At 55.6% G+C, this 13,319-nt stretch overlaps 1 protein-coding gene across 1 annotated transcript in view; it reads left to right on the forward strand.

Moving 5' to 3' along the window:
• Positions 1-12,725, forward strand: part of CUNH11orf49 (chromosome unknown C11orf49 homolog) — a 211,592-nt gene extending 198,867 nt beyond the window's left edge. Inside the window, exons 5-9 of the mRNA XM_040259153.1 lie at positions 6,525-6,610; positions 8,257-8,452; positions 9,456-9,565; positions 11,694-11,757; positions 12,012-12,725. Coding sequence (XP_040115087.1) covers positions 6,525-6,610; positions 8,257-8,452; positions 9,456-9,565; positions 11,694-11,757; positions 12,012-12,186 — 631 coding nt within the window. The 3' untranslated portion in view covers positions 12,187-12,725. The remainder of the gene's footprint in view (positions 1-6,524; positions 6,611-8,256; positions 8,453-9,455; positions 9,566-11,693; positions 11,758-12,011) is intronic.
• The last annotated feature ends 594 nt before the right edge of the window (positions 12,726-13,319 follow it).

Consider the following 13,319-nt stretch of genomic DNA (forward strand, 5'->3'; position numbering starts at 1 on the left):
CAGCTCAGTCGCTCACAAAGCAGCCATAATCCCAGAGCTGGGCGGCTTCCAGTCTTCCGGAGCCAGTCTCCCAGAACCCTGTGGCGTCTCCCTCAGAGGCAGCCCTTCAAGCGCCATGGCCCGGCGCCACTTGCCCTTCATCCTCTCTTCCCACTAAAGATCTGAAGGTAGTCGTCAGCCCGACATCCTGGTTTGCAGACTCCGCCTCGCCGACCCCCTGTTCTGTGACTCTAGCTCGTCCCTCTTAAATAAACCGCCCAGAGCCAGACGTAGTGCCCAGATGCCACCTTGCCAGGAGAAAAGAAAAGGGTGCCGCACCGCTGTTAGTGATGTGCTCACACTTTCCCTCTCATTCAACTAATACTGGCTGAGGGCCTACTGTGTGCCCTCCCGCCACGCTGGAACATCGTGGGGGACACTGACTGGGGCCTCCTGTGAGTCCAGAAAGGTGAGCGGGGGCCAAGGGAAGGGCATACAGGCTCATTAGCCAGGATAAGGATGGGAGACGTTGCTCTAAGGACAAGGGGAAGCCCATAAAGTGTTTAAAACTGGCTTGTAAAACAGTCAAATTCGCATTTTTAAAAAGGTCTTTCTGGGAGGGAGGAGAGGGTGAGATGAGTGGAGAAAGCAGCATGGAAGCATGTACACTACCATGTATAAAACAGCGTGTACACCACCACGTGTAAAACAGCGTGTACACCACCATGTGTAAAACACCACGTACACCACCATGTGTAAAACAGATGAAAAGTGAAAGCGAGAGGCACTCAGCTGTGTCCGACTCTCTGTGACCCCATGGACTACATGATCCATGGAGTTTTCCAGGTTGGAATACTGGAGTGGGATCTTCCCAACTCAGGGACCGAACCCAGGTCTAACCGCATTACAGGCGGATTATTTACCAGCTGAGCCACAGGGAAAGCCCAATAGCCAATGGGAATTTGCTGTATGATTCAGGAAACTCAAACCGGGGCTCTATGACAACCTAGACAGGTGGGATGGGGAAGGAGGTAGGAGGTAGGAGGAAAGTTCAAGAAGGAGGGAACATAGGTAAACCTAGTTGGAGAAGACTCTTGAGAGTCCCTTGGACTGCAAGGAGATCCAACCAGTCCAACCTAAAGGAAATCAGTCCCGAATATTCATTGGAAGGACTGATGCCGAAACTGAAACTCCAATACTTTGACCACCTGATGTGAAGAACTGACTCATTGGAAAAGACCTTGATGCTGGAAAAGACTGAAGACGGGAGGAGAAGGGGATGACAGAGGATGAGATGGTTGGATGGCCATCACCAATGTGCTGGACATGAGTTTGGGTAGGCTCCGGGAGTTGGGGATGGACAGGGAAGCCTGGCAGTCCATGGGGTTGCAAAGTATCAGACACGACTGAGCGGCTGAACTGAACTGAACTTATGGCTGATTCATGTTGATGTTTGGCAGAAACCAACACAACATGGTAAAGCCATTATCCTTCATTTAAAAATAAATTTAATTTAAAAAAAAAAAGTCTTTCTGACCACAGTATGGATACCCAATTAGAAGGAGGCAAAAGTGTTACCAGAAGCCAGGTAGCAGGTCGTCCAGTTGTCCTGGAAGAGGAGGTGGGCGTGGGCATCAGTGGGGGCCGTGGAGTGGAAAAGAGTAGACGGATTCCAGAGAAATGTCTGGAACAGGACTGATTGGACCAGGTGATTGGTTGATACCTGGCGGGCAAGAGAGGGCGTTTCCCGGATGTCAGGAGGACTCCCAGGCTTCTGGCTGAGCAGAGGAGCACGGCTGACAATGATAGCTGAGACCCAACTGGCTTCTCTGTCAGCCAGGCCCACTGCTTGCAGTCAGGAAAACACTTCAATCCCACGCGCATGTGCTGCCAGGGTCCAGCTACCTGTCCCTCAGAGAGAAAGCCCCTGCACCGCCTGCCTCCCGCAACTAGCCCCATCCACGCGTCAGCCCGCCGAGGAGCAGGGGTCAAAGCAGAGCACACGCCGGGCTTGCCCTGCTTCACCCTGACACCTCCGAGGGCTGTGCCCTCTCTCTTCCCCAGCTGCCCGTCTCAAAAGAGGGAGCTGGCGTTCACAGTCAAGCCTGGCTGCTGACGGAGAGCGGCGGCCAGTTCTGGGGCTGGAGGGGCGGGCCCTCTGCAGCCAGCAGTCCTGGCTGTGGCTGAGAAGGGGAGATGCTTACGGCACTTGGCCTGGCAGCCCTGGCGTGGCCGGGAGCAGGCCAATCAGCAACAACGACCGCTTCTGGAATTAGATGGGGCTGGTGACTGTGCAGCTTTGTGAACACACCGCCCCGTGCACTCTGAAAGGATAAGTCCTATGGTATTGGAGTTACACTGCAATACAGCTCTTCCTTCACTTGCTAGGGGGGTATGTCCTGATAAAATCTACTGTAAGTTAAAAATATCAAGTCAAAAATACACTGACTACACCCGACCTACCAGAGATCATATCTTAGCCCAGCCCTACCTCAGCATCAGCTCACAGTTGGACAACATCATCTAACCCAAAGCCTGTTTTTTCATAAAGTGTTGAATCTCACATGTAATTGATTTGAACATGGTACTCAAAGTGAAAACAGAATGGTTGTCCATGTCCCACCCTCGTGACTGCACAGCCGACTAGGAGCTGCCCCTGCTCAGCGTTACAGGAGAGGACGTCCATGGCATCGCTAGGCCAGGGAAAGGTCAAAATTCAAAGTTCTTCTCGCTTTCACAGCATCATTGATCACTTAAGTCATAAAACCTAAGACTACCTGTCATCAAGTTGGAGACCGTCTGTATAAAATAAGAGAATAAATAGGTGAAGAGAGAAATAGTCAGACTTCTCTGATGGTTCAGGGGTTAAGACTCCGAGTTTCCACTGTGGAGAGCATGGGTTCGATCCCCGGTTGGGAAGTTCTGCATGCCCATGAGTGAGTGAACTCGCTCAGTTGTGTCCGACTTTTTGCGACCCCATGGACTGTAGCCCGCCAGGCTCCTCCGTACATGGGATTCTCCAGGCAAGAATACTGGAGTGGGGTGCCATTTCCTTCTCCAGGGGATCTTCCCCACCCGGGGATTGAACCCGGGTCTCCCGCATGGCGGGCAGATGTTTTAGCCTCTGGCTCAGACGGTAAAACGTCTACCTGCAATGCAGGAGGCCCGAGTTCGATTCCTGGGTTGGGAAGATCTCCTGGAGAAGGAAATGGCAATCCACTCCAGCACTCTTGCCTGGAAAATCCCATGGACGGAGGGCCTGATAGGCTACAGTCCATGGGGTTGCAAAGATTCGGACACTACTGCATGCCCGTAGCATGGCCCAAAAAAGAGAGGGAGAGAGAGAAATAGTTAAGGGAGGTAACTGCTATAAACAGGAGCACCAGATCCCAGGTTGATGATAAACAAGAGGAGCCAAGTAACATCTTCAAAGGCTTTGGTTCCCCTTCGTGGTTTCCTGCTTGGGGATGTTCTCAGCCCAGCGCTCTTCCCTAGCAATTAACTTCAGGCCATTCTGGTTCCTGGCTGTCCCGGGAGTAGGGCAGGAAGGAGAGGGCACTGGCTTCTCTCCTCGGGGGGCCTGTCCCTCTGCTGTGGGCCAGGGAAGGGAGGATGTTGAGGTGCTCCCTGGGACTCTGGAAAAATGCACTCTCCCTCTGCAGTTTGGGATGCCTCTGCTACCCCAGCCCCCACTCCCTGCCCTTTCTCTACCTCACTCACCCCTCTGTCCCCATCCAGATATCAAAGTCTGGGCTTTGTGCCCTCTCTCATCCCTTTTGCCTGCCCATTCTGCTCAGGTTATAAGGAAAGAGGTAAATACTTGGCATCACCGACGCAATGGACATGAACTTGGGCAAACTCCAGGAGATGGTGAGGGACAGGGAGGCTTGGCGAGCTGCAGTCCATGGGGTCGTAAAGAGTCAGACGCGACTGGGTGACCGAACCACAGCTACTTGGCCTGTCTCAGCTCTTGGTCCCGGGAGCCTCTGCCAGAAAGACTAGGGCGCCCTCTTGCGGCCGTTGGCAGCATTGCTTGTTCCCACTCTGGCCTTGAATTTTTTTTTTTCTAGAGGTAATTTTAATGTTGAATTCTGGAAGTTCAGTTCAGTTCAGTCGCTCAGTCGTGTCCGACTCTTTGTGATCCCATGGACTGCAGCATGCCAGGCCTCGCTGTCCACCACCAACTCCCGGAGTTTACTCAAACTCATGTCCATTGAGTTGGTGATGCCATCCAACCAACGCATCCTCTGTCGTCCCCTTCTCCTCCCGCCTTCAGTCTTTCCCAGCATCAGTGTCTTCTGGTAGAGGAAGCAGCTTCTTTCTTCCCCCAGAGATACATGAGAAGCAATTAAGGCCCTAAGATTTAGGTGAGAAGAAGAAAAGATAAGTTAGGCAGATAATAAACTAAGAAATGAAATGCAGGTATTTATATCCTGTGAAAGAAAGAAAGTGAAGTTGCTCAGTCTGTCCAACTCTGTGACCCCATGGACTGTAGCCTGCCAGGCTCCTCGGTTCATATCCTGTATCTTTACTTTAAAAGAGGTGGTGAGACCTAGCAGGAAGCAAGTCCATGACATGTAAATTTACCAGCTGTGTGACCTTATTAAGCTGACTTCTCTGAGACTTAGTCTCTTCACCTGTAAAATGCAATAATCACAACACCTGTCTCATAGGATTGTTGTGGGATAAAATTTGTTATTGTTCAGTCGCTCAGTCATGTCCAACTCTTTACGACCCCATGGACTGTAGCACACCAGGCCTCCCTGTCCATTACCAACTCCTGGAATCCACCCATACCCATGTCCATTGAGTCAATGATGCCATCCAACCATCTCATCCTCTGTCGCCCCCTTCTCCTCCTGCCTTCAATCTTTCCCAGCATCAGGGTCTTCCAATGAGTCAGCTCTTTGCATCAGGTGGCCAAAGGACTGTAGCTTCAACATCAGTCCTTTCAATGAATATTCAGGGTTGATTTCCTTTAGAAATGACTGGTTTGATCTCCCTGCTGTTCTAGGGACTCTCAAAATTTAATTAACATAAGTTAAATACCTTGTAACTCAGGGCTTCCCTCGTAGCTCAGTTGGTAAAGAATCTGCCTGCAATGCAGGAGACCCAGTTTGATTCCTGATTTGGGACGATCCCTTGGAGAAGGAAATGGCAACCCACTCCAGTATTCTTGCCTGGAGAATCCCATGGACAGAGGAGCCTGTCAGGCTACTGTCCATGGGGTCGCAAAGAGTTGGATATGACTTAGCGACTAAACCACCACAGGTCCATCCAAATACCTTGTATGGTGCCTGCCATGAAGTAAGGACTCAGTAAATACAGCCTATTTCTATTGTTATCGTTATTAGACCTGGAGACTAGATGTAGGAACCATCTCTGTCTTCAGGGGGACCTGAAGCCAGGCCTTGCACCCTCCCAGGGGCACTGGCCACATCAGAGTCTCTCTAGAGCCCCTTCCCCAGAGGCGAACAATGCCTGCAGTCTCTGGAGCTGACCCAGTTGCCAGTCTGGGGACTCTGACCCAGTGAGGAGGAGAGAGAATTCGAAAAATCCATGAACGAGCAAAATAAGTTGGTTTCTTGGGGATTATTTGTTTGTTTGTTTAAGGAAAGATAGGGCCCAGTCAGAAACAGATTGGGGAGGTGGGTAGGAATTCCCTGACAGTCTGTTGGTTAGGACTTTGCACTTCCACTACAGGAGGGCACAGGTTCGACCCATGGTTGGGGAACTAAGAGTCCCACGTCTCATGGCTGGAAAAAAAAGAGAAAAGAAACAGATTGGGGGCCCAGCTGCCCATCAGTAGATGAGTTTGGCACCCTGCCTGGCCCAAGGATGGAACCCGGCAAGTGCTCATTTCCATCTCTTCCTGTCCTCTCTCCAGCGAGTCCCTGAAGGGAGTATCTTTGGTCCGTTCCCTCTAGTGGTCACGGGGTATTCTTCCTGCGAGAAGCCAGGAGGGGGCCACCCTGTGAACGTGGAGGAGCAGTGGCCGCCCAGCGTCACTGGACCCCCTCCAGGGCAGACCCCAGGCTGCACCCCCGGCCCTCTGTGCCGCCTGTGCCCCAGGACTGGAGGTGCCTGTGGCCCGTCTGGCCCTTGGTCGCCTATTAAATCTCGGGGCCACTTGCCAAGGCCCTTTAAAGCTCTTGGCTGTTCTTTTTGCCTTTTCTGATCAGCTGTATTTATTCTGAACTAAACAGTCCTCGCTGCAGGATGAAAGGATTTACTGCTGAAGGATACGAAAAGAAATCCTGGCCGCACTGCAGTTGCACTCCCTCCTTGCCGCTCCCCCCCAGCCCATGTTCCGTCCCCTGGCTGGTGCCACAGGGACTGAACTGGGCGCCTGCCTCCCCACGCCAGTGCAGATGGGTGGCAGAGCCCAGTTAACGGAGAAGTGCAGTGACAGGGAAGATCTTGTCTCCAGGGGGAGCCATCTCTCCTTGCTGTGCCAAGGGGGACTGGAGCCCCAGGCGGGGCTCACTGCAGCACCCTCCATCACACGCACCCGCTCTCATATCCTCTCACTCTCTGCCCCTCAGGATTGTGCTCATGGACGACGCCATGGACTGCTTGATGTCTTTCTCAGATTTCCTTTTTGCCTTCCAGGTCCAGTTTTACTACTCAGGTGAGAGTCTTCCGGGCCCCCGTGGCTCCTGTCGGGACCACAGTCCCCCACTCCCCATCCCACCCTGGCGCCCCTCCCTCTGCGCGTCTGGCCCGCACTTCCTGCGCCGCCTCCCTTCGTGGCGGGCTTCCCCGCAGGATGTGGTCACAAGACTCGGCCTGCAGAGCCGACTCCACGACACACAAAGCCACGGTGCTTCCTGCCAGCAGGGGGACACACATCAGTTTAAGTGATGACCACGGTCACACCACCACCGACACGCTGCTGCGGGTTGCTCCCCGAGGCGGTTCCCGTTTAGCGAAGGCGTGCGGTGTGCCGGGCCCAGTGCTAGGCGCCTTCGTCCTCACCGCAGCCCTGAGGGGCAGGCGGCTTTTTAATGGAGAAGCGGACAAGGGGAGCTGCCAACGCGCCCGGCTGACCGAGGGCCCGCCCCACCGCCCGCGTGCTCAGCCCCTCGGCCGTGTCAGCGGGTCGGAGGTCTCTCCCTGGGCCTGACGCAGACATGTGAGCACACAGCTCCCCATCAGCGCACGCCCCCCTCATCCCCTGCTCCCCAGCAACCTCCAGCTGCACCCCGAAATCCCAGGTGGAATAAAGATGGCTGGCTGGATACCAGCGCACACCGGCTCACACACAGCAGCGTCCGATGGAATGCTGGGGCCTGAAACTGCTGACTGTGTCCATCAGCAAACTTGTTTCAAACAGGCTCTTCCAGTAAACAGGGCTGGCTGTCCCTGGAGCCTGCCTGTGGCCTTCTGCCAGCGGCTGGCCCCGGCCGGCCCCGGCCTCACTCAGGCGCCGCATCGTGTCCTCTTGAGGGCGGCCCCAGGGCCCGGTCAGGCAGGGGCCGCAGTCTGGGGTCCCGCCTCCTGCTCACAGCAGCTCCGGGCATCCATGTCCCATTTCTCTGAAGCTCTTGGGCCCTGGAGAAGGAGCAGCCGCGTGTGGAGACCCTATTCCCCTCACCATGTGAACGGGCTCTCTCCTCACAGCGCCCCCCAGAAAGGGCAGCCATGGGGAGGTGGGCCGTAAGTCTCAGCTCACCGATGAGGGCTCGGCAACTAACACCTGAAAACTAGTTACGCTGTTTAATAAATCAGCAGCTCATAAGCTTTCTCTCCTGCATGGGTATCTCCAACCTGCTTCCCTTAGTCAGAGAGGCAGGTGGCCTCACAAGAGCGGTTTGCCAGCAGGAGTGTGTTCCTGTTCACCTTTTATGTTTTTCAAAACTATTTATTGCATTTTCTATGCACCAGGCACCGTGCTGGCTGCTGGGGGTGGGGAAGGCAGACATGGCACCATCCAGGCCTGGGGGCAAGATCTGCCATTCCAGCAAGGAGACAAAGCAAGCCAGCCGCAGAGACGCCCTCACGGGATAAGCGCCCCAGAGGAGTCTGGGGGGCCTGAAAGTATGTAGCGGGGTCTCGCCTGGTCTGGGAAGAACTGCCAGAGGAGGGGATGTTCAAGCTGAGACACGCGAGTGTCATCCCTCACGAGCGTGGGCCATGAGGGCCCCTGCTCCCTGGATGCTGTGTGTTGAGGACTCACTGGGGAGCTGAGCCGACCCACAGAGAGAAGGGGGCGCGCGGTGAGGGGACCCAGGGTGTCCTCCCCGCCTGACCCGCGCCCCTCCACCCTGTACGCAGAGTTCCTAGAGAGCGTGGCCGCCATCTATCAGGACCTGCTGTCGGGCAAGAACCCCAACACGGTGATTGTGCCCACGTCGTCCAGTGGGCAGCACCGCCAGCGGCCTTCCGCGGGCGAGGCAGGCACGCTGGAGGGCGTGGAAGCCTCGCTGTTCTACCAGTGCCTGGAGAACCTGTGTGACCGGCACAAGTACAGGTGAGAGCCCGCCCTAGCCCCCGGGGCTGCAGGCGTGGGCGCCAGCTCGGACCCCCCGGCAGGCTCTCCTGACGGCAGGCCGGGGCTCCAAGGCCCTTGACGGTCATCGTATTGAATATGAATCAGCGCCATTTGCCCCCAGTCCAGGCTGATGATTGACGAGCTTCCCAGGTGGCTCACGGGGGCCAGATTGCTTCCATTTGGGCAAGACCAGCTGTTAATGGGAGAAGGCAATGGCACCCCACTCCAGCACTCTTGCCTGGAGAATCCCATGGACAGAGGAGCCTGGTGGGCTGCATGGGGTCACTAAGAGTCAGACACGACTGAAGCGACTTAGCAGCAGCAGCAGCTGTTAATGACCAGCTTGGGCCCCTTCTTCTTGCCAGGCGATAGATTGGTCTTGACTTTTTAGAGAGAAGGAAAACAATATCCACCGTGCGCAGAATTCACCCTCCAGAAAAAGAGGGTAGCTGTCCTGTGTAGCACGAAGTCCCCCTGGGGACAGAGAAGCCAGCTTGTGTCTCCTCCGAGAGGAGGCATCGCCCAGCGCCCTCTCCCCATGCCCCACCCCTGCCAGTGAAGCACCGATCGGTGAACATACCAGCCTTTCTGTCCACAGTCAAGGCCTTGCTCCGAGAGTTCTGCCAGGCTCCCCAGGGCCTTAGGGTTCCCAGGGCAGGCAGGTCCCTTGGTTTTTGCACTCCTAAGGGCTTCCCAGGTGGTACTAGTGGTAAAAAAATCTGCCTGCCAAGGCAGGAGACTCAAGAGACGCAGGTTCGATCCCCAGGTTGGGATGATCCCCTGGAGGAGGAAATTGCAACCCACTCCAGTATTCCTGCCTGGAGAATCCCATGGACAGAGGAGCCTGGTGGGCTACAGTCCACGGGGTCCCAAAGAGTCGGACCTGACTTAGTGGCAGAAAACACCCTCCTAAGCCTGAAGGTCTGGGTGAGAAGACGGCGTCAGACTTAACTAGTGTTTGAATCTGTGTTCTCTCCTCTAGCTGCCCACCCCCGGCGCTGGTCAAAGAGGTCCTCAGCAATGTTCAGAGACTGACCTTCTACGGCTTCCTTGTGGCCCTCTCAAAGCATCACGGGATCAACCAAGCCCTAGGTAAGCCAGAGCCGGCCGCCTCCACCCTGGCAGCGGAAAGCCACGTAGGAGCCGGAGTGTTGGTTTACAGAGTCCCCACGGGGGACACAGATTTGCCAGGTCTGCCTTGATTTCTCAGGGCCGGACTCTGAGGCCTCCCCTGCTCCCGTGCTGACGGATGGCCTCCCCAACCCGGGTCCTGCCCCAACATGAAGCAGCCTCCCCAGGGCAGAGGCGTGCTCAGCACCCCCCACCCCATAGGATCCCCGACTCTGCTGTGGGCACTGGCCTGCAGGCTGGGCAGACACAGACTATTTAATCAGTGGCTCCAGAGCTTATATTTCAGAGACCTGAACCCCATTTGTAAGCAGGGCAAAGGTGTGTCTTGGGAGACCTTTTTTTCCCATCTGGGAAAAAAAAAATTACTAGTCTGAAAGGGAGTGGGGAAAAAAAGGGCGGTGGTGGATGGAGGCCGGCTCCGGCTGTTTTTCCTTTCCATCGTTTCATCCTCACTGGTCCGCCTTCCCCTCCTGCCTTCCTCCGCCCCCTCCCGCACCTGCTCCCCTCCCAGGGAGGGGCCACCAGGATGACATCACCACCCCCAGAGCTTGAGAGGGTTCTTCTTCCTATTTTTCAAACAAGAAAGAGTGCATCCGCCTGCTCCTTTTTTAAACTGTTTGTTTTTTTGGCTATACTGGGTCTTTGTCGCTGCGTGCAATCTTTCTCTAGTTGTGGAAGCCGGGGCTCCTCTCTAGTTTCGGTGCACGGGCTTCTCTTTGCGGTGGCTTCTCCTCTTGCGGCATGCCAGCTCTAGGGGAAGTGGCCTTCAGTAGTTGGAGCATGGACCTTAGTTACCCGGCCAGCGATGGAGCTCACATCCCCTGCAGCGCTGGGCCAGTGGGAGATGGAAAGAAGCATAGGGTCCATCCTCACCTGCGTCTCCCGTGTATGGAAAAGCGACCTGAGCTACCCCAGGTGCAGCCAGCTGTGGAGGGGGGCTGTGCTGTTCCCTTAGTCCTCAAAGCAACACACATACAGACACACGAGGGCTCCATCAAACACTGTGATCACCACCAACAGCAAAGGGGCCAGGAAGCATCACCTGAAAAGGTCGGGAACTGTAGAGCCAGATGGACAATTTTAAGATTGAGGCTTCCGGGGACCACCACTGTTCACTAGCTTCTGACCAGGAGTGCGGCTCTTTTAAGTTTGCTGCTAAGAATCTTTCTATCTGCAGACTCCAGCTCTACCTTCCCTCCCACCGATAACAGCCCCAGGGGGCACCCTGGATCCCTTCTCTCACCGTTCCCAACATCCGAGAATGACTGCCCTTGGTTTGTAGCCGAGGAAACCTGCTGAGTGATCTGTCAGGGAAGGGACAGCGCCCCGCGAGGAGAGCTGGGTCTCATCCTGACCCCGCCTTCCCTTCTCGCCCTGGGACCCTCCCGGGAGGAGCTGAGACAGCATTTTTGACCATTCTGTCCCCAGAGTGGGATCCCCCTGATCCGGAGGCACAAAACTAGGTAATTTCTGACCTTTGGGGCCTTGGCCATGTCCTGTGTCTCTGGCTTCTTCCTGTTCAGCTCAGGACCTGGAGCCTCGGGAAAGGACTAAACCCTCAGCACCAGCTCGTGCATGAGTGCTGTCCCTTCAGCCATGTCTGACTCTTTGCGGCCCCGTGGACTGCAGCTCGCCAGGCCCCTCAGTTCAAGGGATCCCCCAGGCAGGAACACTGGAGTGGGTTACCATTTCCTTCTCCAGGGGATCTTGCTGACCGAGATCGAACCCTTGTCTGTCTCATCTCCTGCACCGGCAGGCGGGTTCTTTACCACTAGCACCACCTCACAACACACCATCTAGTCTTGGAAGATCATTCTGTTTGTGCAGTGACCTTGAGTTTTGGGGCTGTCCTGTAGTTATGATCAGGGAGGGGAGGCAGGGGGGTTCACTAAACTTCTCCAGCAGCACCTAGGGCTTACTGCCCCCAGAGCAGATCTCTTAAACCTCCGTTCCCTAAATCTTCTAGATCAGCTCTCCCAGGGCTGACATTGTAGGCAGACATGACGATGAGGGGCACAGAGGCAGCTACTGGCTGAAGCCCGGGTGGAGGACCCTCGGGTTAAGTTCTGTGCCCCCAATTATTCCCTAGGAGCCTTGCCCGACAAGGGGGACCTGATGCACGACCCAGCCATGGATGAGGAACTGGAGCGGCTGTAAGTGTTACGTGGGAAGATGCTGCCCCCTTGTGGGCACCAGACCTCAGTCGATCAGAGCCCGACACGGGCCACTGAGCACTTGTCCATCAGTCAAGGAAGGCTTGGGGGGCCGGTGGAGGCCTGAGACAGCCTCTCTTTGAACCCTTTGGGGAGGCAGCCCATGGTCTCACTCACACGCGAGAGTAGGTGAAGGGGTCCTGGTCTCTGGACAAGAGGCACCTCGCTCCCTCTGGGCATCTCCCCTTCTTCAGGCTGGCGCAGATCCCAGGCCTGGTCACCTCGGTCACTGCCGGTCCAGAGGCCAGCTGCCTGCCTCCCCGGACTCCTCCCCGGGTTGGCTCCCCCTGGAGACCCCTCCATCATGCCCGCAAAGTGGATGCAGAAAGCGATGGCTCCACTGAGGAGACGGATGAGTCCGAGACTTGAGGAGCCTGAGGGTCCCGTCCCCAGCTCCCCACCCGCCTCCAACCCCTGGGGCCCCAGGCCTCTCTCCTCCCACTCCCTGTGCCCAGCTGCCCTCCACTGGTGAGAAGGCCAAGTGACAGCCCCAGCCCAGAGACCCGCCAGAGAGGTGCTGATAAGCCAAGCTACGCAGTGACCCTAGAAAGTTAACAGCCGACTTTCTCCCGTCAGCCTGCCTTTCACCAGGCCCCAAGCTGACGGCGGATTGAGCTGAGGCCATGGGAAGGGTGACTTGGTTTTACCCTTTTGCTGACCATCCCCATCTTCTCACAGCAATTCCAGGAACCATGCAGTGCCTTGCATGGTCAAGGGTGACACCCAGCCAGTGATGCAGGTATTAGGAGGATATAGTATCCTCCATGGTAGCTTTCTGCTGGAGGACTAGCCACTAGCCATAAGATGAAGGGTGGGCAAAAAGAAATTTCACTTTCAGAAACCACTTCAAGTCTCCTCTGTTTAATAGTTAAACATGTGAAACAAATAAAGTCCCTTGTGTCTGGTAAGTGGTGAGTCTAAAGCCATGAGACAGGGGTGAAGGGAAGGGGCGAGTTTGAGATTTTGGTGCCAAGTTCCAGCTTCTTCTGGCAGGACTGGGAAGTTGGGGGACAGAGGCCCACTCGACCTGGAGACCTGTCTCAGATCATGAGCAAAGAGGGACTCACCAGCTGCCCATGAGCTCTGCCTTTCATGGGAAAGGTGGCCACAGCTAGACAGAGCTTTCAGGAACAAGCTCAGATGGTTCAAGGCCAGGTGCCCATAACTTGAGAGACTGGCCACAAGGGGTTGCCATCACAGATTCATTAAACATTTTCTAAGCACCTGCTCAGGGTTAGGCCAGTAGGGGTGCAGCTGTGAACAAGATAGGCGGAGGAGTACCAGCTTCCAGCTGAAGCTGGACAGTAAGACGGGTGGTCTGCAACTTCCAGAAAGTAAAACCACCCCAGGACCCAAGCAGAGCAGGCTTCCTCCTCTGCAGCTGCCAGACAACCACATTTTCCTTGGCTCATCCCTGCCCAGACCAGCACCCCCTGCAGAGTTACAGAACCAGCAGCTCCCACAGCTCTGCCGGGCCAGGCTGGGACGGGGCCCAGCAGTTC

This window comes from Oryx dammah, unplaced genomic scaffold (assembly GCF_014754425.2).
Source record: "Oryx dammah isolate SB20612 unplaced genomic scaffold, SCBI_Odam_1.1 HiC_scaffold_17, whole genome shotgun sequence".
NCBI classification, from domain to species: Eukaryota; Metazoa; Chordata; class Mammalia; order Artiodactyla; family Bovidae; genus Oryx; species Oryx dammah.